At 37.4% G+C, this 26,526-nt stretch overlaps 1 protein-coding gene across 3 annotated transcripts in view; it reads left to right on the forward strand.

Annotated features, from left to right (window-relative positions):
* Positions 1-26,526, forward strand: part of EIPR1 (EARP complex and GARP complex interacting protein 1) — an 80,080-nt gene that overhangs the window by 49,443 nt on the left and 4,111 nt on the right. For all 3 annotated transcript variants that reach the window (XM_086744969.1, XM_086744967.1, XM_086744968.1), the window contains 3 exons: positions 12,729-12,865; positions 16,259-16,426; positions 17,692-17,859. In XM_086744969.1, the coding sequence (XP_086601095.1) occupies positions 12,729-12,865; positions 16,259-16,426; positions 17,692-17,859 (473 nt within the window). The remainder of the gene's footprint in view (positions 1-12,728; positions 12,866-16,258; positions 16,427-17,691; positions 17,860-26,526) is intronic.

Here is a 26,526-nt window from a genome sequence, read left to right on the forward strand (position 1 = left end):
TAATAATATATTAACTTACATGAGAATCATAGAATATGTCGGTTAATCCTGTGCAGCCCTCTATTTAATTTACAACCCTTGTTGTATGTATAAGCATGATAAAAAATTCCCTATTTTCTTTGCATGGCTTTGAGTTTTCTCAGTATGAGAACCTTGTAATGAATTCCAATTCCTCTTTTTTTTTTTTTTTTCCTCATTTTATTTTGCTTGGGATTTATTTACTAAAATTTTGCATGTTGTATCTTCGTTTTACTATTCCTTTCATCAAAACTAACCTACTCACGGTCACAAAAATGTTTGTGAATGTAAATATGATTTCAGTTTTCTGTTTCTTCCATTGATTGAATTGGGGATCTGCATAATTTTGGAGAGGGCTAGACTTCACCAAACCATGTAATTTCAGCATGATTTTGGAAATCAGTATTTTTGTCCTCGGAGCAATATTCAGCTTGCTGATCTCTTCAGTGTTTCAATTAGTGTTCCTTAGCTGGAATATCTTTTGTTCTATTACTTTTAAATATACCTGTACTGCATGAAATATTGATGGCAAAATAACAACTCCAGAAGGCAAAGTAAGTGATAAAGGAACAAAGGGGATTTAATCTGTGACATTTGTTATATGCTTATATTTGATTAAAGGAAACAGGAAAAAACAAAAGTTAAATTCTGTGTCAAGAGCCATACTTCATCTAATGAAGCTGAGACTATGAACGCAAATATATCAACACTTGACTGACATCTTCAGATAGGAGTGTTTCGAAATGTCTGTTAAAAACTGTGCTTTGCAGAAGTTAGGAGTGTTGTTTAGATTTTACAGTCAGGTTCTTAGGAGACCTGATGTAGAATTTGATGGTTCTCTGCATTTCTGTCTGAAATAATCTAGTATCTCATGTGAGTGCACTGTAAATTAGAATTGCTTGTGATTAAAATTTTACCTGGAAATAACTGTTTACCGTTAGCAGTCTTCTGCCCCAGCAGAGTTACTCTTAAATGGCATTTGCTTCATCACTGAGTCAGTGACCACTTTTAAAGTGAAGTTTAATAGTGACAGTCCATGGAAACTTGACTCTCAGAAAACTTATCTCTAGGCGTCTAAATCTTGAGTCAGATGAATCTCTTCTAAGATGACTGATATTGTTGCATTCCAGTATCAGACTTTTTCAGGCCTACAAACAACTGCTGTGCATGTCTGAAATCCTTGAAGTTTACTTTCTTCCTAAGAGATTAACTCCCTGTTAGAATTCATAGAAGACTGAAAAACAACAACTCTTATTCTGTAGCAATTTTATATTTACAAAAAAATTATGTAGGACAGGGAGCAATGAGGAAAAATAAGAAGTGTTCCATTATTGAGATGGTTTTGTGTTTAAAAAAACAAACAAACAAACAAAAATCAAACCAAAACAAAACAAAAAACACAAAAAAACCCAAGCCAAAACAAACAAAAATTACAACTCCACCTTAACCCTTTAATGCTAAGAAATTTAGAATGTGAGAGAGAAATCTATGAGAACAAGTTGTTTAGAAGACAGATAGCATTGGTAGAAGTAAGCAATAAATATATTTTCCATTTGGTTATCACCATGTACAGGGAGTGTTTGTAGGCCAATAAGCTGTTGGTGAAATAGTGATTTCTTTCTCTATATATCGTGTTTATAAGGGACTGTTGAATGAAAAATATGTTGTAACCCCAAAAAGCACGGGATCTGTATTTTAATGGTTTTTGGTCAGAGTGTAAAAACACATTTTTCTGGGATATTAATAAAAAGAGCTTTTTTGACCTTTAAAACAGGTACAGAACAGCCTATGGCAAAAAAAAAACCCAACTCTCACCAGTGTTAAAAAGGGGACATGGGTTTGTTTTGTTCAGTTTTATTTTGGGGGTTTTTTTTTTGTTTTGTTTTGTTTTTTAAAGTTTTTTTTTTTTTTTTTTTTAAGAGAAACTGTGGAAACTATTCGCGGTTCCTCTGGAGGTTATAGGTGATTATACAAGGTGTCAGTTGGTGCTATGTAGGAAATTCTTGCCAGGAGGTCCACGTTTGCTTTATATGCAGATACACAAGGAGATAGTGTAAATTAAGAGAAACATGGTGTTTATTGTTCATTAGGATAAAAGGTTGTCCATTTTTGCATGTCTTAGCCGTCTGATGTCTTATCACCTTAACATGTTTGGTTCTAGCGGATGGTAACAAAGCAGTAAGTATCTAGTAAACAGTACCTCAAGGGGGCCTACAAGAAAGATGGGGAAAGACTGTTTAGTAGAGCCTGTTGCAATAGCATGAGGGGTAATGGTTTTAAAATAGAGGGGGGTAGATTTAGATTGGAAATTAGGAAAAAACTTTTTACAATGCGAGTTATAGAACACTGGAACAGGTTGCCCAGAAAGGTGGTGGATGCCCCATCCCTGGCAACGTTCAAGGCCAGGCTGGATGGGGCTCTGAGCAACCTGATCTAGTCAGGGATGTCCCTGCTCCTTGCAGGGGGGTTGGACCAGATGACCTTTGAAGGTCCTTTCCAACCCTAACCATTCTATGATTCTATGATTCTATATATATTCTGTAGGGACTGTTGAAGGGGAAAAGTCTTTACAAAGTATTCCCATTGCTATAGACTTATAAGTGAAGTAACAGTGTATGTGTGAGTATATACATTATTTTAACTGAATAAATCAATAGCCTAGGATTAAGATAATAAAAATGTCAGTGCGATTGAATTTTTTCCCTTTTTGTCAAAAATGTGATCGTGTTCAAGCTGAATGACATCATAATGATTAATTAAAAGTAGGATCTGGTTCACTGTATTTGTATCAGGTAATACAAGGGAGGAGGTATTCATTACGCTGGTGCAGCACTGTTCTTCCTGTTTAAGAACGCATTTCAGTTGCTTCTTTTTTGGATAGATATGCGTTATAGGTAACATTAATTTTAATGGCAAGAGGTGAACTCAGTGCTACTCTTTCTGGACTTTTCATGCTTGTAAAAAGTTCATCTAAAACTTAGGTGTAGTAATGATGAAAAATGAAAACATACGTGTCTTTAAAATTTTGCATAGGCCAAAATTTCTACTTGCCTGCACTGACGTATTGGGTGCCTCTTCTCTGTCTCCCTGGGAGTTGCAAGTCGCATTGTTTAATTAGAATTAGCCTGAAGAATGTTAGGATTCTTGATATTTTCAGAGCTTCTTTGTAATAAAATTACTGGTGTGTTCATTCTCAGAATTATCTGGCCAACCTGCCACAGGAAACATTTACGACCCATAGTTTACTATACAGTTCTGTGCATTTGTTTGGTTTTGTTTGGTGGTTTTTTTTTTTTTCCTGTCAACCTTTTCTGCTAACTTTTTTTTCTTCATTACAGTATTTAATAGAGGAATATTTGCCTGTACTTGGATTAAGACAAGCTTCCTCCTGTCCTTGTGATAACTCCCTTTATTATTGTTTTGAGGACATTACCTTCTGGGGTGGAACTCATCTTATACTCACTGCATCATTACCTTTTGCAATTAAATTAGCTACTCTTTTCCATTTGTAATCATTAGCTGAACCCAAGAGAAGCCCAACCAATATACAAAGTCTGGTAGATTCTGGTGAAAAGATGACAGTTAATATTTTTATATACAGACTTCAGGTCAGGTGTCACCAAATCACTAGAACTCTTCCTCGGGTAAATGCAGTATGTTTGGAATGGCAGGTAAGCAAAACAAAGTGAGGCGGAGATTTCAAAATATAGATGTTTTCCTGGTTGCCTTATGTTTTAATAAAGGGGAGGAGTAGAGGTTTGGTTCTAATAATTTTTATCCAAATGTTTAGTCAGATTCCTTTTATATTTCTTGTCCCTTTTGGATTTTTTTAATGGCATTTAATGTATAGGTGATGTTAACTGCCACAGAAACAGAACAGAAAATATTTGGCAATGGCATTCCAGGCAAGAAGGAAGACCTTGTGGGGAAGATTTCACAGTCTATCTGAATAAAAGTAATGTATCCAAATATAGGAGGATGTTAGGAATAAGCATGAGATGCTTTCTTGGCAAGAAGGCTGGTATTCCTCAAGGCAGGAAATAAATTGTGGACTTCAGCAGAGAACTTTGTAGAGTGCCCCATAATTACTGCAACTAGAATAGACATAGATTAATTAAAGGAGGTCAAAAAACTGTCTGCAGAGAAATGAGAGACATTACTGGATCAGAAAGAGGATAGAAGACTAGCTCTTAAAGAGTTGGTGTTGGGATCAATTTTGTTTAATGATCTCCTTAACAATAGCTTAGAAGTAGGGGTGAAATAGTGAAAATTGCTGTGACAGAAACTTGGAATGCATCATCAGTGTATATAGGAGTAACAATTTATTTCACAGGATGAAATAGCTGCTCTTGATGTTTAGTTTAATTTTTGTGGTATAAAGCAGAAAACTTGCGTTTAAGGAATAAAAATACTTTCTTACTCTGAGGTGGAAACTCAGCACTTAAAAATATGTGGTTATTGCAAGGATATCTCCTTGAGGCTGTCTTGGGATCTCCACATGACGTCCAGCATGCACAGAATTGCTGCCTATTTCCATTTGATGAGGATGAGGGTATGGTAAAAAAGCAAAAGTGTTGTGTGTAACTTATCTCAATGAGTTTAGTAATCACTACCGTCATTTAACTTATTTCAGTTTTAGAAATTCTAAATATTTATGGACTTAATTGTTTAAGATATCTTCACTACCCCGTCTTCACTGAGGCGGCAGTCAAGATCAAATAGGCATGTGTAGCGTAAACCTATGAATATTTAGTAAATGGAATAATAACTTCTTTATTGTTCTTGTCTAGAATGCACTCAAACATCCATCAGTTTTCTAATCTTGTGACCTTTTGGGTAAGATGTTAGAGTTCCTCAGTGTTCACTTTTTTCTGTTTTCTTTTAATAATTTTTTTTAATTTATTCTATTTAATACAGAGCTACTGCTGTAGGGGTAAGAAAAATAAAGTTATTAAATAAACATTTATTAAAAAAAAGAGCATTCAGAAGTCAAAAGGCATGTTTTCTCATTTTTTTTAGCAAGTAAAATATCTTTTTAATCTTTCAGATAATTTCTAAATGGTTAAAAAAAAAACACCAAGCACTTGATATATTTTTACATACCTCAAATTGTAAAGACCATTTTTTTTAAGAAAGAACAACAAAGTAATTTCCTTAAAGAAAATGCAAGATATCATTGTATTGATAAATATTTAGTGGATTGCTGCAGTTGTTAAGCCTTTACATAGAAATTTGCATATTTTGCTCTCCCTGTATAATGATTGATAATCCTATTCTTTCAAATGAGAAAATTCTGAACCTAATATACTAATCTGTGTGCTAATATTGCACACTTTACCAGAAAAGAAAACTTTGTATTTTGAGTGTTCTGTTATGCTAGCTCTTATTTTTTGTAAGAGCATTGCTTGATTGTCACTAGTGACCATTTATATGTACTAAGAAATGTAGCATTTACTTTAATTTGGTACTTTTTTTGGCATCCGAAAAGATGTTGTTTGAATTTCTAAATTAATCAAAGTAGAGCACTGAAATGCTCTCTATTTTCTAAATGTTTTGTTCTTGGGAGATGTTTTCTGCCAAAGTCCATTTGAGGGAAAAAACTGACCTTCCAAATGCATAATGTAATTACTAATTTTTAGTCATTCTACCTTAGAATTAGTTCATATATTAACAATAAAAAAAACCCAACAAAAATTGTACGTATAAAAACTTATCTATTAGATGAAGGTAGTGTAGTGAGGGACCATGTTTCCAGTTACTATTTCATCCAGAAGTTTATAGAACTTTATAACTGGTCCTCTCACATTATTTTTCTTACGTTGTGAGAGAAGACAAGTACAGCGCCCTCAGGGGCACCCTCAGAAGAGAAGCTGATAAATCCTACCATTCTTCTGCTTCATGCTGCTCAGTTCTGAGAGTGGATACACTGGATACCTGAGTCTATCCAGCCCCGGTATTCTGTTGTGGCCATAGCAGGCTCCAAGGAAGAGTTTAGTGGAACAAACGTATTGGGTACTTCTGCCCTTATTCTTTTCAATCCAAGGATCTTTCTGGGCCTGGTGTAACTTACTGTAACCCTCATTAGATCTTTATTCCAAGTACTTTCCTATTCTATTCTTGGATATAAGTAAGTATTATGCATTCAAGTGTCTTTTGTGAAGGAGTCCATTGGGTGGACAACCACTTTGTTTTGTTTACTGTTGAATCTGACTTCTACAGACTTCATTTGGTGGCCCATAGCTCTTGTTTTGGAAGAGAGCATGAACAATTGTTCACTGTCTTCATGTTGCTTGTAATTTTTGTAGGTAATGTTTGTACCCTCTAGAGATTAATATATAGAATCATAGAATCATAGAATAGTTAGAGTTGGAAGGGACCTTCAACGGTCATCTAGTCCAACCCCCCTGCAAGAAGCAGGGACATCCCTGACTAGATCAGGTTGCTCAGAGCCCCATCCAGCCTGGCCTTGAACGATTCCAGGGATGGGGCATCCACCACCTCTCTGGGCAACCTGTTCCAGTGCTCTACAACTCTCATTGTAAAAAATTTTTTTCTCATATCTAATCTAAACCTACCTCCTTCTAATTTAAACCCATTACCCCTTGTTCTATCACAACAGGCCCTACTGAACAGCTTCTCCCCATCTTTCTTGTAGGCCCCCTTGAGGTATTGGAAGATCGCTATCAGGTCTCCCCGGAGCCTCCTCTTCTCCAGGCTGAACAGCCCCAACTCTCTCAGCCTGTCCTCATAGGAGAGGTGCTCCAGCTCTCTGATCATCTTTGTGGCCCTCCTCTGGACCCTTTCCAACTGGTCCATGTCTTTCTTGTGTTGGGGACTCCAGAACTGGACACAGTACTCCAGGTGGGGTCTCACCAGGGCAGAGTAGAGGGGCAGAATCACCTCCCTCGACCTGCTGGCCACGCTCCTCTTGATGCAGCCCAGGATGCGGTTGGCCTTCTGGGCCGCAAGGGTGCATTGCCCACTCATGTTGAACCTCTCGTCTACCAACACTCCCAGGTCTTTCTTCTCAGGGCTGCTCTCGATCCATTCTCCACCCAGCCTGTATTTGTGCTTGGGATTGCCACGACCCAGATGCAGGACCTTGCACTTGGCCTGGTTGAACTTCATGAGGTTGGCACGGGCCCACCTCTCCAGCCTGTCCAGGTCCCTCTGGATGGCATCCCTCCCTTCCAGCGAGTCGACGGCACCACACAGCTTGGTGTCATCGGCGAACTTGCTGAGGGTGCACTCTATCCCACTGTCCATGTCGCCGACAAAGATGTTGAACAGGGCCGGGCCCAACACGGACCCCTGAGGGACGCCACTGGTGACCGGTCTCCACTTGGACATTGAGCCGTTGACCACCACTCTCTGAGTGCGGCCATCCAGCCAACTCCTTATCCACCGAGTGGTCCATCCATCGAACCCATGCCTCTCTAGTTTAGAGAGAAGGATGTCGTGCGGGACAGTGTCAAATGCCTTGCACAAGTCCAGGTAGATGATATCCGTTGCCCGTCCCTTGTCCACTGATGCTGTTACCCCATCATAAAAGGCCAACAAATTGGTCAGGCACCATCTGCCCTTGGTGAAGCCATGTTGGCTGTCACCAACCACCTCCTTGCTCTCCATGTGCCTTAGCATGCTTTCCAGGAGAATCTGCTCCATGACCTTGCCAGGCACAGAGGTGAGGCTGACCGGCCTGTAGTTTCCCGGGTCTTCCTTATTCCCCTTTTTAAAAATGGGGGTTATGTTCCCTCTCTTCCAGTCATCGGGGACCTCACCAGACCGCCACGACTTCTCAAATATGATGGCCAGTGTCTTGGCAACTTCATCCGCCAGTTCCCTCAGGACACGCGGATGGATCTCATCAGGCCCCATGGACTTGTGCACCTTCAAGTTCCTTAAATGATCTTGAACCTGCTCTTCAAGCACTGTGGGCGGTTCTTCATCCTTGCAGTCCCTGCCTGTGCCTTCCACAGCTTGGGTGGGGAGACAAGAGTTCTTATCAGTGAAGACTGAGGCAAAAAAGTCATTGAGTACCTCAGCCTTCTCCACATCACGGGTAACCACGACACCCGTTACCTTCCGGAGGGGGCCTACATTCTCCTTGGATTTTCTTTTGTCCCCTACATACCTATAAAAGCTTTTCTTGTTACTGTTTATATCCCTGGCCAGATTCGATTCCATCAGGGCTTTAGCCTTCCTCACCCTATCCCTGGCCGCTCGCACAGTCACTCTGTAGTCCTCCCAGGCTACCTGTCCCAGCTTCCACCCTCTATAGGCTTTCCTCTTCACTTTCAGTTGATCCAGGAGCTCCTTGCTCATCCACGCTGGCCACCTGGCCTTTTTGCCCGACTTTTTCTTCATTGGGATGCACCTCTGCTGAGCTTGGAGGAGGTGCTCCTTGAATATGGACCAACTTTCCTGGGCCCCTCTTCCCTCCAGGGCCGCCTCCCATGGCACTTTGCCCATGAGGTTCCTGAAGAGGCCGAAGTCCGCCTTCCTGAAATCTAGGGCAGAGAGCTTACTGTGCAGTTTCCTTGCTGCCCCGTGGATCTTGAACTCCACTGCATCATGGTCACTGCAGCCAAGGCTGTCCATCAGTTTCACATCCCCCACCAGCCCCTCCCTGTTGGTGAGCACAAGGTCGAGCATGGCACCCCTCCTTGTCGGCTCCTCTATCGCCTGCAGGAGGAAGTTGTCATCCACGCATTCCAGGAACCTCCTGGACTGCCTGTGCCCTGCCGTGTTGTCTCTCCAACAGATGTCAGGGTGGTTGAAGTCCCCCATGAGGACCAGGGCTCGTGACCGCTGTGAGGCTGCTCCTATCTAGCTATAGAGCGCCTCGTCCGCTCTGTCTTCTTGGCCAGGCGGCCTGTAACAGACCCCCACCGTAACATCCCCCGTCCGTCCCTGTCCTCTGATCTTAACCCATAAGCTCTCTGTCAGCTCCTCCCCCATCCCCAGGCAGAGCTCCACGCACTCCAGCCGGTTGCTGACATAGAGAGCAACAGTGTTTGTGATTTTTTTTTTTTTTTTTTTTTTAAAAGGATGCTGCCTCTCCTTTCTTCATTCCATATCGGTTCTTATGAGATCAAAATTTGAAGCAGAAGAGGCGGCATCCTTACTGATGTTTTGATAAAAATAAGTTAGAATAATTGATGTTTTCATTGGAATACACAGAAATTAGTCCTTTAAAGCTAAGATACACTTTTTCATATTCAGATACTTTGCTTTTGTAAAACCTCTTCTTTCACTGAGGATAACATATACAGTTCTATTTCAATTGTATTGCATTGCTTATTTTTTTTCTGAACCTTGTATTTTGATTTCAAATCATTACTGTCATGTAATTTTAGTGTAATATCATACATAACCTTTTATTATTGTTCTTATGTCACCAGCTTTAGGCAGTGATCCACTTAAGCACTTATGAACAGCATTAAATCTGTCCGTATTCTGATACTCATTTTGCACTGTTCAAGATTTCATTTTGTCCAGACTTTTTTTCTAAAGTCAGTGTGTGATCCTTGCACAGTGCAAGAACAATTGCTAATTCTGTTGTCTAAAAGACAACAGATCTTATTCACTTCCTTTTTTTTTTTTTCCTTTTTCTTTCTTACTGTAAGTCACATTTTGTGTTTATAAAATATTGCCATGAATTGTTTACCTTCAGTATCTGGTGAGACCCTCAAAGCTGTGTGTCTTCATCTTCTGGGCAGCACAAATCCAAATCCTTATGTGCAATTAGTGCCAAAAATAGGCCTTCATCATGTTTTCCTTTCCTTCTGTAGTCAACTTTTCTGCCTTTAAAGAAGTGGGAGGAAGAGTTCAAGATAAAAAGAAAGCTTGCTTACCTGTCTATATATTTAAGGATCTCGTAAAGCTACAGGGTTTTATTTTTGAACTTGCATTTGTGATTCCAAACTACCAGCTTTGTTTCAGCTGATAGTTCATTTCTTGGGTTTCAAGGAAGGAGACTTGGAGACTTCCTTCTGCTATATCAGGATTCCTTCTTCTGTATGAACATTTCCTTCCCTTACTTCTTAGCTGTCCTTTAAATCCATGCAGTTCCTTTCTGCTCATAGGAGACATGCTGAAGAACATTGAAGAAAACCTTATTCAGTAACTTCTGGGCTTCAATTTTATTAACAGAAGTCTACCATGAGTTGATTTGGAACCTGGCTGTATACATAGTTGGACATCCATACGAGGAAAGATGTAATTTAATTCCTGCAAATACTTAAGGATTGCTTGAGAAGGCAAGGATGACTTGGCCAATCTAACGTGTATGTGATTTTTTTCATCTGTTATTAAAAAAAATAGTGCAGGATGTGCGTGCTGGCCTCACCCCTAAACTTTTAACTGAAAAGAAAAATGTTCATCTTTTAATAATAGTTTAAATGACAAAAGTGGAAATAAAGACTTAAGATATGGCTGGAATGTTGGAGAAACTACTGTCTACTGCTGACAAAGACCTTCTACCCTGAGTTGTATTTTGGATATTGTCGTAGTTCAGCCCCAACGGGGACCAGACTACGCAGTCTCTCTCTCACTCCCCCCCAACTCTCCGAGAGAATAGGAGGAGATTTGACAAACAAAAGAAAACCAGGAGAAAAAAAAAACCAAACACGCGGGTTGAGATTGAACAAAAAGTAAATTTAACAGTAATGACAGAAGAAAACAATAGAGTGATGGAACACAAATACAGTATAATAGCTCACAACAGATCTCCACATCCAGTCTCTTCCAACTAGGAGGGCCTCCCTTCAGCACCCTCCTCACTTATATACTGAGCATGATGTCAGATGGGATGGAATAGCCCTTTGGCTAATTTGGGTAAATTAACCCCAGCTGTTAGCTAATTAGTTAACTATCCCAGCCATAGGGGCTACCAGCTTCAGTTCTCCACCCAGCTCAGGTAAATATTAACTCTATCCTGGCCAGAACCAGGACAGATATGTAATGCTTTCTGTCTCAATAACGGATTTTGGAAGTACCTGATAAGAGATATTCTTTTTGTTAGTATTCTCTTATTATCAGTGTTAACAATTTGCTTCTCTCCTTTTCCCCTAGTCTGAGCTTTTTTGGCCAAGACTGCTTACTAAGAAACTTAGTTCAATTTCTGAAATAACTGACTCCAGCTCTGCATATTGTTTTTGTGCCTGGAATGTAGTATGTGTCAGAAACATAAATACTGCAGTTTATTTTATTATTCTGCATCCAGTGTCCTGTCCAGTATTTTTCTTTATCTTAACCTGCAAGCTATAGAAAGGCTTTCAGGCAGTATTTGTACTTGAAGAATGATACTAGCAGTGTTGTTTAACTCATTAGCACATGAGCGATATATGACTTTGCATGCTCTGAATCCTACATTCTTCCAAAAATTTTTCAGATTTTTTTTTTTAAGACAACACATCTTAGCATAGAATTCAGTGATGTAAGAGTTGTACTTTTTGGGTTATTAATCTGAATGCTAAATATGATATTGGTGGAACTGCAATGGTAAAAAGTTAGCAAAATACAGAAAGGGACATTGATATCATATACAAATAGATTTAAGCAGTCTTACATTAGCAGCATATTTTTTGGTTGATGTCAATTAAAGTTTATGTAAGCAGTATGTATGTTTTAGTCTTTTTCATCTATGAAAGTGTAATATTTCTGCTAATAAATCTTCTGTTTAATAGAATATTTTATGAGATATTAGGATTTAAATAAAGGAGAAAAGTGATCCAACAAGATCCAGCACAGTAATCTGCTTTTGTGAAATCCCTCTTAATGAAAAATTTTGAACTATGAGCATCATGTGCAAGATGACCAAATAAGTCTACTGTCTGCCTAGACTCTTGAAATTTATATATCTGGTTAAAATGCAAGTATATTGGTTCCCCCTCCCCTTTAGGTACTAAACAGTCAGTTTTCAGTATCTGATTAGAAGTAAAAATAATTTGCAGTGTCTGCAGCTTAATTTTTCACCGTGTTCGCATGGAATTGGAGGATAACTTTCAGCTTCAAAGAAAAAGTTGGTTGCGCCTTCTTTTCAATAACTACGGAAATGCAGAGCTGTCTGCTCAATGATGTCCAAGCCTGGTTTTGGAACCAAAATCTTTAATTCTCACAGATTGTAATCTAGTGATCTAGTCCTCTAGTACCTGCTGTTGTTTTAAATAGACACGTATTTGATGACATGGGTACCTGGGCCTTGATTTTTTTTTTTTAATTTCTAAAAGCTACTGTGTGTATATTGAAGAGTTTTTAACAGTATAATTCTGTTCCTGCAGATAAAATTTGGCATTTTGACATGGAAAAAGTCTTGTAAGACTGTTCATGAAACTAAATGGGTGTGTTTATTTCTCTGTTTGAGGCAGCTAAAAATCTGTGTAGTGTGTGTGTATTATCTATCTACTGTTTCAACAAATGATCTGAAACTGTTTATTTTAGTTTATAAAGTAATACAATACTTATAACATTTCTAAATACATTAGACTGCATAAACCTTTGTAAAAATTACTTTGAGAGATACAAAATCAGCTCTAGCTTCTTTTTTTTTCCTGTTTTTTTTTTTTTTTTTTTTTTTTAATCCTAGGATTTAGATAGTCTGTTACACTTGGAACAATAGGCTATTGTGCAGTGTTTTTCTTCAGTGGAACTAATTTGATTTTAGCTTTATATTTAGAAACATTGCCAGCTTTGTTTCATTATTTTAGCTCTCTAGTTCTGCAGCCTTGGAAGGAAAAGGACAATTAAAATTTACTTCTGGAAGATGGAGTCCACACCACAATTGTACACAGATTGCAACAGCCAATGATACCACTGTTCGAGGGTGGGATACACGAAGCCTGAGGTAATGAGAAATTCAGTCTTGCTCACTAGAAAAGACAATCTCTTTTGGAGATGGATTTTTCATTGCTCCTAACTTTTTTTTTTTTTTAAGATTAGAAATGTGGCGAAGCTATCACTTATAAAAGGAATGGTTTGGCTTGCATAGGTGATAGATTTACAATTTAGTAAAGGGTTTTTTTTTCTGTTTTTGCCCCTCAGCTTCAATTCTAACTTGTGTATTGAGTTTTACTGAACTATGTACTTAGTCCCAAGATGATTTGTTCAACACATAGGCATTACCTGAATGAAGCTGCTCTGTAATTCAACCTGAAAATGATTTAACGTCAATCCTGACTATGCTATGAACTGTCTTCATAGCATGCTATTTAAAAGTAACTTTAGTCTCTGAAGATAATTCACAGGGTAAGTTCACTCTTCACTTTTCTGATTTTAACAAATAGTATGCTGTACTATATTAAAGACTTTAGCATGCCAGTTATATGAAACTACTGAATCTATCAAAATCATTTCCAAATCAATTAAGACTTTGAATATACTTAATAAGGTGTTTTCCCCCCTGCTCAGTTGTGATTTTGATAAGCAAAGGAGTGATGTTGTGCACATCTGTTGCCATGACTACTAAGGCCTGTGCAAGGTTTTCTAAGATACGCTTTATCCCCTTAGCACATAGTAATTTATCACCAAACCGAGAAGACTGATGTCTTGTAATAACTTTTGTTGCCTTAAAGGGGGATGACTTTAAATTTAGTTCTATGGTTCCTGCCAGCTCAGAGGTGTAGCAGTAAATCCCCATGTTTGCCACCCTTGTGTGTTTTTATAAAAAAGGTTTATTTAATTTAATTAACAAAGGTAAAAATACAAATATAATAATTAAAATTCACTTCCTATATGCTTGACATCAGTTTTGAAAATCCTTTCTTTGAATAAAAGGATATATAAAAGGATATGTAAAAGGATATATAAAAATCTAACTTCATATATATATATATCTGTATGTTTTAATTTATGAAGACTCATTTAAATGAAGCATACAAGAGAGGAAAGAAAGGTCAAAGGAGGAACAGGTTTTTTTAAGTTGCTTTTTTGTGATGTTTTTGTAATCACGCTATTTTTAACATATACCATGCAGACCTTAAGATTAAAGCTAAGTAGAAAATGTTGAATTATTGTGAAGTCTGCTTCATTCTCCATCTCATTAGAAAAAGCATCTCTTTCATGCATTAGATGGATACTCTGAGTAACCTTTATGAAAGATAGTTAGGTATTGTCAAGATCCGCAATGAAAGGGTAGCTTGATTAACAAAAGCAAACCCCACAACTCTAATTACTTTACGTGAAGCTCAGATTAGGTAGTCCTTGAACCAGTTTACGAGTACTAGGCTATGCCGAAGAGCTGTTTGCAATGTACTTGAAAAATATGTGCAAGAATAAGTCTTATCTGCAATTACACTGTAATATGTCTAGAATGATGTGAATATTTGATAATGACTAGTTAGGCTAGAGACTGGAGTTTAAAGTCAGGGCAGTATAAACTGTGGCAGTATAACAAGGGGGAAAAAATCAAGGACAGAAAACTGCTACACCAGCAAACAATGAGAGGAGAGATACTAAAGAAGCAGCTAGAATAGCTACTTCAGTGAGTGTGATTATGATAGCTGTAAGATAGATGGAGTGAATGATTTTGGACACAGCACACACAGGAGGGAGGGGAAAAAAAGAGGTTGGTGGGAAGATTCCTAGGCTAGACTAGGAAGCAATCTTAATCAGAGAAGAGCTTGTGAAGTAGAGGAGACAGACACTAGGCTGAATGGATTTAGAGAGAGAATTGTATCAGGAAAATTCAGATTCTGAGACTAAATTCTAAAAAATATGGAGGAAAGCGTATGAGAAGCTAGAGGCAGTAGCTGGAGAAAATGTTCATGTGGTCTGGCCTCAATGTGTGATGTAAATGGGAAATTCAGTGTAGGTGATACTGCTGTAGGTAGGACGATAGGGTGAAAGAAAGGAATATTTATATCTGAGAAAGAAAAAGATCAAGTGATCAGAATAGTAAGCTGGAATAAAGGCTTTCACTGGGATAAAGGCAAGCACAGTGGTATTTCTTTTTAAGCTGTTACATCTCCATGAGGAATGCAAGAATTGCAAGAAATAAGTGAAAGGTGCAATAAAGTGTTTTATTGCTGCAAGCATGCTTGAGATTTAAAAAAAATTTCCATAAAGATTCCAAGAAATTAAGAGGAAATGTTGAATTCTGATCCCAGAATACCTGGTAGAAAGGGGTTTGTTTCAGTGATACTCTTGATCTCTTGAACTGTGAGAAAGTGTTGACGTCGGATATCTTCTATGCCAAGTGACTGCCATAACTGTCAGGATAGGGCTTCGTATACACCTGGTATTCTTTGAACCTCTCCTTATGGAGCTGCTTTGCTTTGTGTTAGTAGTTAGAAAAGTCTCTCTTTAATACCTGTGTGGCCCAGTAGGAGAACATACATACAGCACATAAGAACATGCATATAATGCAAAACATAGAATTACCAGTTTTGGTCATTCTGTGTTTTCTGAAGTGAAACATTTTTAATTAAAAAAAAAAAAAAAACAAAACCTCACAAAGTGTTGACAAGTTCTAGTGAAGACTGTAGGAGATTGTCAAATCTAAGCAGAACTTTGGAGGATGGTGGCTTTGAGAGTGGATATGGGAACAGATACCGCCTTTTCATAAAACTGGTAATGCGGTAGTGGAAACAAACAAAAATCCCAAGTTTAAGAGGGTGAGGTAGGGAGACAAACTGATGGAACATGGTGTTTTGAATAAGGGTGCTAGGTTGTTAGCAGTACTACAAATGTTTGCTGAAGTGGTCCAGATGGATGAGTATGTGCATGGTTGAGTAGTTAAAGGCCACTGATAAATTAATAATACCAGAGCTCAATAAGGTAAGTTCAAAATAGAACAATAATAAAAAGCTATTGTTCATATCTGTTGCCTCCCTTGCATGTCAGCTTTTCATGTAGGGAGAACTAGATGTCATAAATGCAGAATTGATATAACTATTTAGAGGTGGAGAAGCTCTTATCTAAAACATTGTGGTTTTGTAGCAGATACTTCATAGCAGTTGTTAGAGAGCTGTGCTAGAATTATCTGGAACTACTGCTTCCTTTCAGTTCCAGATAATCCTAAGGCAAACAAGGAAAGAGCAGAGCTTCAAAGCAAGCTGAGAAATCTGTACAAGTCACTGTTGTTAACAGCTGGGATTTCCCTAAACTCTGCACTGTCAATGGGAACTGTAGGTCTGTGGGTGCTAAGGGGATTATGCAAGTTTCCAGGGAAACAGATTCCTGTCAGTGGAATGCAGTTAGCTTTTTATAGACCATTTAATTTTTTTAATGTGTTTTACAGACAGATATATTGCATAGAAAATGCACACGGACAGCTGGTACGAGACCTAGACTTTAATCCCAATAAACAGTACTACCTGGCTAGCTGTGGAGATGACTGCAAGGTGAAATTCTGGGACACGAGAAACGTCACTGAACCAGTGAAGACGCTGGAGGAGCATTCCCACTGGTAGAACAAATTATCTGCATGCTGTTTTGTGGGTGGATGGCTTATGTAGTTTATTCAGCTAATTATTTTACTGTTTAGGAGCAATGCAAACTAACTATGCTTGTGCTATTGCGAATAATCATTTTTTTCTACATGGAGGAAAGGTTTCAACATGTGAATGTTCCTTGTGTGATTGTAAATTAAGAGTGTAGGCAATGTTAGTCTAATTGGCAAGAAGCTGTTGTTAACATTGTTGGGAGATAGGGTCCACGTTTGAGAACTTGGCTTGTAGGGGCCAGCTGGAAGACAGGTGTTTCTTCCCAAATTGAGCCTGGTCTGCTGCACCTGATGTGCAGAAAAACCCTTGAGCTGTTTTGGTTACAGCAGCTGCCATCTATCCTTCTGCTGTCCAGTGGTGGAAATGCTCAATAATTCAGACCCAATTTTTTCATGCTCTTCACAGCCCTTAAGCCAGAATATGCAAGTGAGTCATTTTATTCTCTGAGATAAAATTCAGAGCCTGTATCTACTGCTCGGGCCTGTGGCTGGAGCAAGAAGAGAATCTTGTCTGATGTTTGCAGGCCTCAGTGCTCAAGAAAAGATGAACAGTTTGCATTCTATAAAATTTGGGTTGGAGTAATTCTTGCAAGATAAATCTGGACCCTGGAGCTACTTTGAGGGGAATAAAGATGTGAATTAACAAAAGCAGCATTTATACTTTATTCTAGAAGATTAAAAGAAAAACAATAAAACAAGAACCATAAGACATCTGGTATTAATTTGATATGTAAAAATTGAAGAGAAATATAATCCTACTTTTGTTTTAGGGTCTATTTTGAACTTCACTGTAAGAATGTTGTGAGATTTTTTTGTTTAACAGGTTACTTCTAATCCATATTTTGCTTTGGGGAAATTTTTATATTTAGAACTTAAATATTTATCTGACTTAGTGAACAATGAATTGTCATATACCCTCAAGGAATGATACCACTGAATGGTGTGTTTTATTCTTTGGATTTTTTTTTTTTTTTTTCAAAATTCATTTGTTGAATTTTAAAGACACCTCATAGAAAACAGATGACGTGGAAGCTTAGAAGTCAAATGAAGATGGCAAAAAACCAGTCTTTGTAATGAGGCATGTCACTTCTATGTGTACTTACAACATTTAAGTTCAAGATCAATTTTTAAGTGCTGCTTTTTTTTTTTTTTTTAAAAAAAAAATCCCTTAACATTGATGCACTACCTGCCAAGAATATACTCTTGTTCTTTCTGATTTTATTTTTTAGGGTCTGGAATGTCAGATACAATCATTCTCATGATCAGCTGATCCTTACAGGAAGCAGTGATAGCAGAGTTATCCTGTCTAATATGGTATCAATTTCTTCTGAACCATTTGGGCATATGGTAGATGATGATGAACTAAGTGACCAAGAGGACCAGCATCAAGAAGAAAAGTATGAAGTTTCTTGAGTTTTATGCAGATGCTTATAGTTTGTCTTTTCCTTGTAATGGTTAACATGGTATTTCTTTGATGAATAGGATTTTTGTATACAGGCCTTTCAGGTAAGTAGTTCTAATTCCTACTTCATTCTTCTTTACTCAGAGTCTTGGGTGGAATCCACTCTTTAAATCTGATTGGTCCTGTCACTGTATGTTCACTGGTAGGAAGGGGATGGTGATGCTGAGGACCAGTCGTAAAGTCCACTGGATCAATGAAAAGAGTCACTTTAAGGGAGCTCTGGATCAAGTCAAACACATACAACAGTTTGGGTTAAGTGAGAGTTGAAAATCTGCTTTTTGCATTTTCTATGTATATGTTCTAACCTTTAGGAAACATTCCCAGTCTAACGGTGAGCTTCTGCACAGGCAGAAGAAAGGAAGTATGAATACATTAATTTTTGTAAATTTCACTCAATATTGCTGACTGCTCTAGAAAGCAATAACTCCTTAGACCTACTTCAAGCAAAACAGAAGTTTCTTTTCAACTCTCTTGGTAGAGAATAATGCATGCTACTGGAAGCATTTGTAAACACCATCCACTTGAGTGTGTGAGGAGTCACGTATTTTGCATGTGAATTTTGGAAGGATGAAGTTTCTAGAAGAGTTAACTGAAATGCTGAAATAACCATTCTTCGCCCTCATTTTTGTCAGCTTTCAACTTTTTCATTGTGCAATATGTGACATTTGTTTTCCTCTCTATATTTCTTTATGAATACATGTATACGTATATAGGGAGTTATGTAGACCTAGTGTGTGCTGAGGCTTTCTAGTTTTATGACTAGCTTACATGGTGATCTTCAGCAAACTTTACCTTTTACAAAGTGAAGATAATGATACTGAAACTCACATGAAATATTTTGAGACCCACAGGCTTTAGTCTATCATTTTCTTTTCTTTGCAGCTGTGAATGTCCATGTTCTACACGTCTACACTGAGCAGTTGTTTTCTTACATTTGTTAATTAATTTTAGTACGCAAAGCCATCTCAATGAAATAGGCAAATTACCTCCTGAACTATGCTTTTAAATGAAGAATAGTCAGATGAGATGAGGCACAAGGAAATTACTAAAAGCACCCCTTAGTTACTCAGCTGTGTTTGATAGATATTTCAGTTAAAATTCTAAATAAATTCAAGTTACTTCTCTGGTTCCATTTTTAAGGTTGCTCTTGTGCCTTTATTAATAAAAACGTAGTTTTGTTCCAAATAGTTTTGACATTTTGGCTTCACATGAAGGACATGACAACCATTGTGTATATATATATTTTAGGAAGCTATCGCATATATAGAAATTATTAATTTTAAATGTGCAGAATTTGTCTAGAAGCAATAGGTGATGTAAGTGCCTGGAAAATCAAGATATCAAAATAAGTACCTAGAAAGTTGCTCACATCAACAGAACATACTTACTTTCTAGAATGTAACTAAACTGCAGTATTTTAAATATGATAAACCTTTTGGTTCCTTACCTTTGGCTGGAGATTGCAATTTATTGCTAGATAAATAGCAGTAATGGAAGTGAGAAAGAGACTACAGATTCTTGTGTGTATATGGTGGGAGTGTGTCAATATAAATAACATCATAAGTAAATAGTGTTCTGACAGATGTTGGTAATAGGTTATCTAGAGTTCAGAATTTCTGTGGGTTTTAATGAGTGTTGCATCATTAACACACAAGTGATTTTTGCAACCAAGAATATACAAAGCAATACAGCAAATATAATGCATCTTTTCCTTTGGCCATGGGATGGATGTAAACCACATCACAAACGACTTGTATAGTAACGATGTAGAGCCCTTACTGTTCCTAGAGGCTACAAGAGTATCAGTACTCTCTGCTGCTGATCTGTTCTCTGTAAAATCTGGGAAAGCCCTTTTGTAGCATTTGCTTGGTACTGTGAAAGTCTTGTTTTGTGGTTTGTTGGCTTTTTGGGGTGTTTTGTTTGGTTTTTTGTTTGTAGTTTGGTTTTTTTTATTTTTTTGTCCCCCCTCCTTTTTATGAGTTGAGCTGGAAGGATGTTTGCAAGGTGCTTACCAGCCTTGAACTGTTGCCAGATGAATGTCTGTTTAGTTCAGAGTGCACTAATGAAGCAGGGCATAAAAGCTGTTGGGAATACTTTTTAGTCAACCAGTAGTGCCAAGTATTTAGGCTTTAGTACCCGTTTACCTCCTGGAGACCTCTTTGAGGAGACTGTTGCACCATTCCATGGGTACTGTCTCTTCTGTAAAACACAGGAGTTTATTGTATTGATTGATGGGGTGTGGGGGTTGTGTTTGTTTTTTTGTTTTTTTTTGCTAGGGTATGTTCTAGACTTTAAAGAAAGTTTTTTATATTCTCATGGGGTTCATTTCTATCCTGTTTTGGAGGACATCCCGTTTGCTATTAAATAGCACACAAATCTTGAAGAAGAAAATGTCTTTTTGGGTATATCTTGAAATGCACGAGGAAGAGCAGATGTCTGTGCAACTAGTGCCTCCAGCCAGTCACCTTCTGACTGAGTGACCAAATCTCTCTCAAAAGAAGGCTGAAATATCAAGAGGAAAAAATGAAAAAGGCTCTTTCCTCATGGGCTACCTGTTTTTCATGTTCTGAGTAAAATAATTTGTAAAAATACTCCTTGGATTAAGTATAAAAATGAAGAATATATACCAAATGTATCTTCAAAGGTTTCTTTCCTACTTAGCAAAAATCTTCATATTTTAAAAACCTTGACTTGTAATACTGTTCTACACAGCTAATAAGACTTCTGAGGTCTTTTAAGACTCATGTTAATTTTTAATATATTTTGGAGTAAACTTTGTAATTTTTATTTTATTTCTTGGTTGGAGACAAAAGCAAGTAATATGTTGGTTTACGCTTCACTGTTCAACCATGCAGAACTATGCATGAGTCTACCCACTCATTTATTATTGCCAGATTTTCTGTAGTAAATGCCTACTTTTTAAGGCTCACAACTGAAAAATAATTAATTGGAGAGAAATTTTTTTCTTTTCTTTCTTTATTTTTTTCTTTTTTTTTTTTTATTTAGGAAATACAGGTTCACCGAGTAATCAATAGAAAACAAACCACAAGTTGCTGTATTCTGTACTTACTAAGGAATTTTTCTTTGAGATCTCTCATCTGGGTGTTTGTCCGTGTATGTGTTGACGTCTTGGGAGTGTATGTGCTCCCATCTTGGAGACCAGAAGAAGTTTGCATAAGTAATATAACTAGGACTATTGCATGAGGTTCTGTCTGTTGTCACAGTTGAATGACTTTCAGTTTCTCTTAACTGCTTCTTCAGATCAGAGCAATTTGTTTGCTGTTCCTTCTCTAATTTTTAACTGCTATTGTTGTTTCTCTCATCAATCATAAAAATATAAGAGCAGCCTCCCTGTATCATATTAAAGGTGTCTCTAGCCTATACATGTTTCTGGTAGTGGCCAAGAGGAAAGATTATAAAAACAGGAAAAGGAGATGATACTTCCTCTAGGTATGCTTCTAGCCCCTGACTGTTGGCACCTAATGGACCTTTACTGCCTTCTGAATCGTCTTTAGAGGCTTCTGACTCTTCCCTTTAGAATTTTCTTTTGCCATCAGCCATATTCTTGAGTTTATCTCTTCTCAGAAATGTGTTTTTGTTTGTTCGAAAACATGCTAGCTGTACCTACACTGCTTTTGTGAAATGTGTCTAGGAGAAATATGCCAACTACATCGGTTTTGTTGCATTGAATAAGGAAAGGCTTCAGCACTTTGGGAAACCCAAAACCTCTGTCGAAAGTAGGTAGTCTAAAAAGAGGATCGAGCTGACCACAGAGAGGAGGTATAGGCATGTGACCAAAGGAGAGCTATGATGCAATATTGTCAAGTCCCTAGTTTGGATAATTTAATGCAAAGTTCAAATATCGGAAAAAATTAGCTAAGAAATGGGGAATTAAATGCTGTACTCCTAGCTTAATTGCTAGCACCTTGAGTTAGAAAGAAATTGTACAAAACAAATGAAAATAGAACACATGAGGTGCGTATTTGGGGTGCATGTAGCTTTCATCCTCAGAACAAAACTGGTCTGGCTGGATGAGAACATATGGAGTGCTTTTCAATATCTCAATTTGAACAAAACTTTTGAAACACGGAGCCATTCTACATCTGTGGATGCAACCAATTAAGGCAGGCTTCTCCTTGACCTCTCTTTCTTTAATAGTGTTGCACTCTGATGTTGCAAGGACTTCCTCCCTGCAACACTGAACTTGCCTTAATTCCAAAGCCCTGGAAGGTGTCCATCAGTTCTCTTTTAGATATCTGCAGAGCACTGAGAACTGCCTTCCTCTGAAGGGAGGAGGTGACTGTCTTACATCCTTCCTTCATCCTTTAGTCATCCAAAATCCTTATGTTAGTGAGTGAGTCTATATTTGGTTGTATTAAACCAGTCTGAGTCATTTTTATTGTACATTGCTGTTTCTAACAATAAACAAGAGCTACTAGGTTCTTGCAGTTTAGTGTGACTAGCTTTACTCACTATTCAGGATTCCTTTTCTTTTGTTGTTGCAGTGTAATTGTTTGCCTTATAGGTTTGAATTTTAAGCTCTGTAGGTCTCTGTTTGGTATGCTGATGACACGCAGCATGAGAAGACCATTTGCCACCTTAGGAGCACCAACAGCAAGGTCCATGCTGCATCTACAGCAATGTTTTCGTTCTTTATTACTTCTGTGGCCAGAACTTCATGACAAGGTTCAATTGATAATGGAGGACTTGCTTTTTAAGAGAAAAAGCCTTCTCTGTATCCATACCAATTAAAAGATGCATATGGTCAATAACACTTTGAGCTTATACGTCAGTCCTGTAAAGGAAGCCATACTTCAACTTTATTTTTGCAGAATGAGCTACCAGCTTCCTTAGCTCTCTTTGGAGTTTACAGGCTTAAGATGTCTGCTGTGTTTTCACTGGCAGAACCCATTACAGCAGTATGCTGCTTATCCATTATGCTGTATTTTTGATGATACATTCTAAGCTTATAATTATCTTTGATATCTATTGAAGAATGTACCAGAAATGCACATTAGGAAATAACATTATAAAGTGTTTTTCCTGAAGTCTTTTATTCCCATCTTTTTCACCATGTGAAAAAGTTTCACCACACTGTCCTTTGATACAAACAGAACAAGATCTAACACAAGCACTTCGCACCATTTTACATTTAAAGCTGAGAGATATAAAGGACTGGTCCTTCCAGTACAGAGTAACTCATTGAGATAGTGGAGTTTTAAATGAGGTTTTTAAGTGTAGAACATCTTCAGCAATCAGAATGGACCAGAGAGAAAATGGTGGGTGGCTTGTCTGTAGTAAAGAGATTCCCTTCAAAATTCCGTTTAAAGGAGGTAGTTGTTTCTACTTTTTCTGATAGAAATGTGGTTTGGAGCTTTTTGAATAGTAGATCATGTGGCTTCATGATAATACGTACGAACTGTGTGATCTGAGATAACACTTTTATATACATTTCTGAGATATCACGAGAGTGAATTGTCAGCATGGATATTTTGGAATGCATTTGCCAAACGCTTATGGTAAGGCAGGCTTTCAGGGTGTTTTCACACAGCTGCTGAGAGTGTTAATTCTGATATTTTGCTTGTGGTATTTATGGCTTGGAGAAATCTAGAAATCATAGGATTATGCTATGGAGTCAACCAAGAGACTCAATTAAAACAGCTTAAATAGTTTCTGGTTTTGGGAACGCCAGTATTCAGGACTTTACTTGGTTGGATGTAAGAAGCTGGGCCAAATTTAGTGCAGCAGCGCTTTCCAATTCCTATAATATTTTGCTTTAAAAACGCATGGTTTTTTTTCCATACGATTTGTTTCTTTAACCCTCTAGCAGAAATACCCTCCTTAATTTATTTTGTGTATTAGGACAACTATGAAACCTGCTATATTAAAATATGCATTTCCTTTTTTTAAAGATGGCCTTTTCCTGTAGGAGCACTTAAGGCAGCTGTTTTTTGAGTTAAAAAAAAAATAATAATGCTTACAATAGTATGAACAGCCAATTATAATATATATAAAAATTATGTTCCGGTATAAACATCCTTGAATTCTGTCTTCTTTAAGAGAGTGAAAAAGGAAATAGTGTATTGTCTAAGCTTACCAGACACAAAACCTTACAGTTGCTGAGTTTTCTCCTGTAGTTAAAGGAAAAGGGCATCCAGGGGGCTTATTCTGGAATCCAATGACATGGATTCATTCTGGATGCTGCAGTACATGTGATTCAACAGAGCAGGAACATCTATTTCATAGTAATTTTTAGATTAAAGAGGATTTAATTTTGACTGTGATAAGGAAGTAATGATTTTTGGTGACTCTGGAAAACGTATTTTATCGAACATTGTGGTGACAAAACAGAATCGCAAGCACTGCAAACTTAAGTGGTTGTTAGCGTGAGAAGTAATTGGAAATAACAGCTCTCTACAAGAAAACAATTATCCTAGGCTTAACAGGCTTCTCTCTCAAGTCCGTAACACAATTAACCTCAAAGTTATCTAGTAAAATGAAAGCTCATCTCCTTTCCTAGGAGAAGCTGGTAGGGGTCGTGCTGTGTGAATAAGACTACAAAGAGAAAGCAGTCCAGTTTCAGCTCTGTATGGTATAGCTCTTAAATTTATTCAGGATGTAGGCAGAGATTACACATTTCTTACTAAGAATTCTCGATGACTGAAGAGTTTGATGCCTTGTCAGTTGATGCAATGCAAGAACATATATAAGGAAAGAAAAAGGTATTTTAGTCTGACCAGAAAAAGTCTTTAAAATAGGACAGGAAAATGAGAAACTAAAGGAGCTTTTTAAGGGGCAGGGAGATTTAGGACAAGGGATAATATAGCTTACTAAGATTGCCTGGCATACCAGGTACTCCTATCAAATATAGTCTAGTCAGACTGCTCTATCAAGTGAATCACCTACACCAGTGGTACACTAAACTAGCTTATAGCATAGCAACTGCATTTTTACACCCATAACCTGCAGCTTTTTTTTTTTTTTTGTAAAACCAGCAATCTGTGTTTTGGCAACAACCTGAATTATACATATTAAAGTAACATAGGAGAAACTTTACTTCATATCCACCTCTTCCTGTTTCTGAACTTCTCAAACTGGGAAGAAATATAAGGTCTTGAACTTTCCTCTCTGTTCCAAAACCTGCCAAAGATCTGCTGACTTTATCTCAGTCTCCAGTCTTACTCTGAATGCCCTCCTCTTCTGTGCCTGCTGTTATGCATCTAACTTAAGGCAAATAACCTGGTCAGCGTCATCAGGAGTTGGTAACTATGAAATGGGAAGTTTCTGAGGTAAGAATAATGGACATGAACATGTAGTAGTATTCATTTAGTCATTGCTGCATTATGAATAAAGTATTAGAAAAAATACACTTGTCAGTGCTATGACGTGTTAGGCTCTGAAATTACCTAGTGTATGTTAAGGAGAAGTGGAATTGTAGCAACTGATAAAGAGAAGGATAATTAAAATATCTAAGTAGACAAAAACATCTTAAGATAAATACAAGTTGTTTTGTATGTGTTCCACTAGTATGTGCTGTGACCAAAATAATATTTTTTCCCTAGACTCTGGTTTTTTATGTGTGTGTGTATATATATATATATTTAAAAGGTATTTGTTACCTTGCTCAAATAAATGTCAGTGTCATAGCTATTAAGTCTGTAACTTCTTGCATTAACCAAATTATATTTAGTATCTGGGGAGTTAGGAGAGTCTGAGCTGATTCTTTAATAAATAAAAACGTGTAAAAGCTGTGTAAAAATTCACTGAGATTAGATAGTTTGTTGTAGGATTAAACCAATTGTAAGTATCTTGAGTTCCTATAGATTAAACAATAGTATCCTCAGCCTATCCTTGAATTTCCAAAAAAAAGTACACACACAGCCAAAATGCAGACAAATGTGAGATGTTTTTTTGGAAGTCACTTAGCATGAGGTAAGATGATCAGTCTTCAAGAGATTCCTGTTGTGAGGAAAAGAACTCACCACAAACAACCTTGCTGCTTCTGTTTTTTAAATTATTTTGAATAATCTTTCACATACATGACATAAATTTGCTCTTTGTTTCACTAGCGGAATCTTTCTGGGCTCATTACGCATTATATAATTTAAAGGCTAATCTGTTTTCATTCATAGTGTTTGTAAAAGATGCTCATGGACAGTTTCTCTTGGATCTTCTGTATTGTTCCTGAGATCCATGTAATTCTGAGGGGTTTTTTTTGGTTTTTTTTGGGTTTTTTTTCCGCCCTCTTGATTATTTTGTATCTTGCTTTTTTACAGCAAGTGATCACTTCCATAAGGATTTTCTCAGAGTCTCAGTAACTGTCTCAGCATCGTTCTTATGCACAAATAGTCTATACATAATGTTTTCATAGATCTACGCTATTTAATACAAAAAAAAACCCCACTGAGAACTGAACTCCTGTGGCCTGAAGAACCACATGGACAGCATGCTTTCTTTTTGTGGGAAGACACAAAATTACTTTCATACCTGAGAAGAAATTCAGCATATAGACAATCATAAAAGACAGTTATAATTGGAAATGCCAAACAGAAGTTCATCTACAGGCTTCTTTCCGAACACTCATTCCCATATGACTTCTGTA

This window comes from Chlamydotis macqueenii, chromosome 3 (assembly GCF_036417535.1).
Source record: "Chlamydotis macqueenii isolate bChlMac1 chromosome 3, bChlMac1.mat, whole genome shotgun sequence".
Classification (NCBI taxonomy): domain Eukaryota; kingdom Metazoa; phylum Chordata; class Aves; order Otidiformes; family Otididae; genus Chlamydotis; species Chlamydotis macqueenii.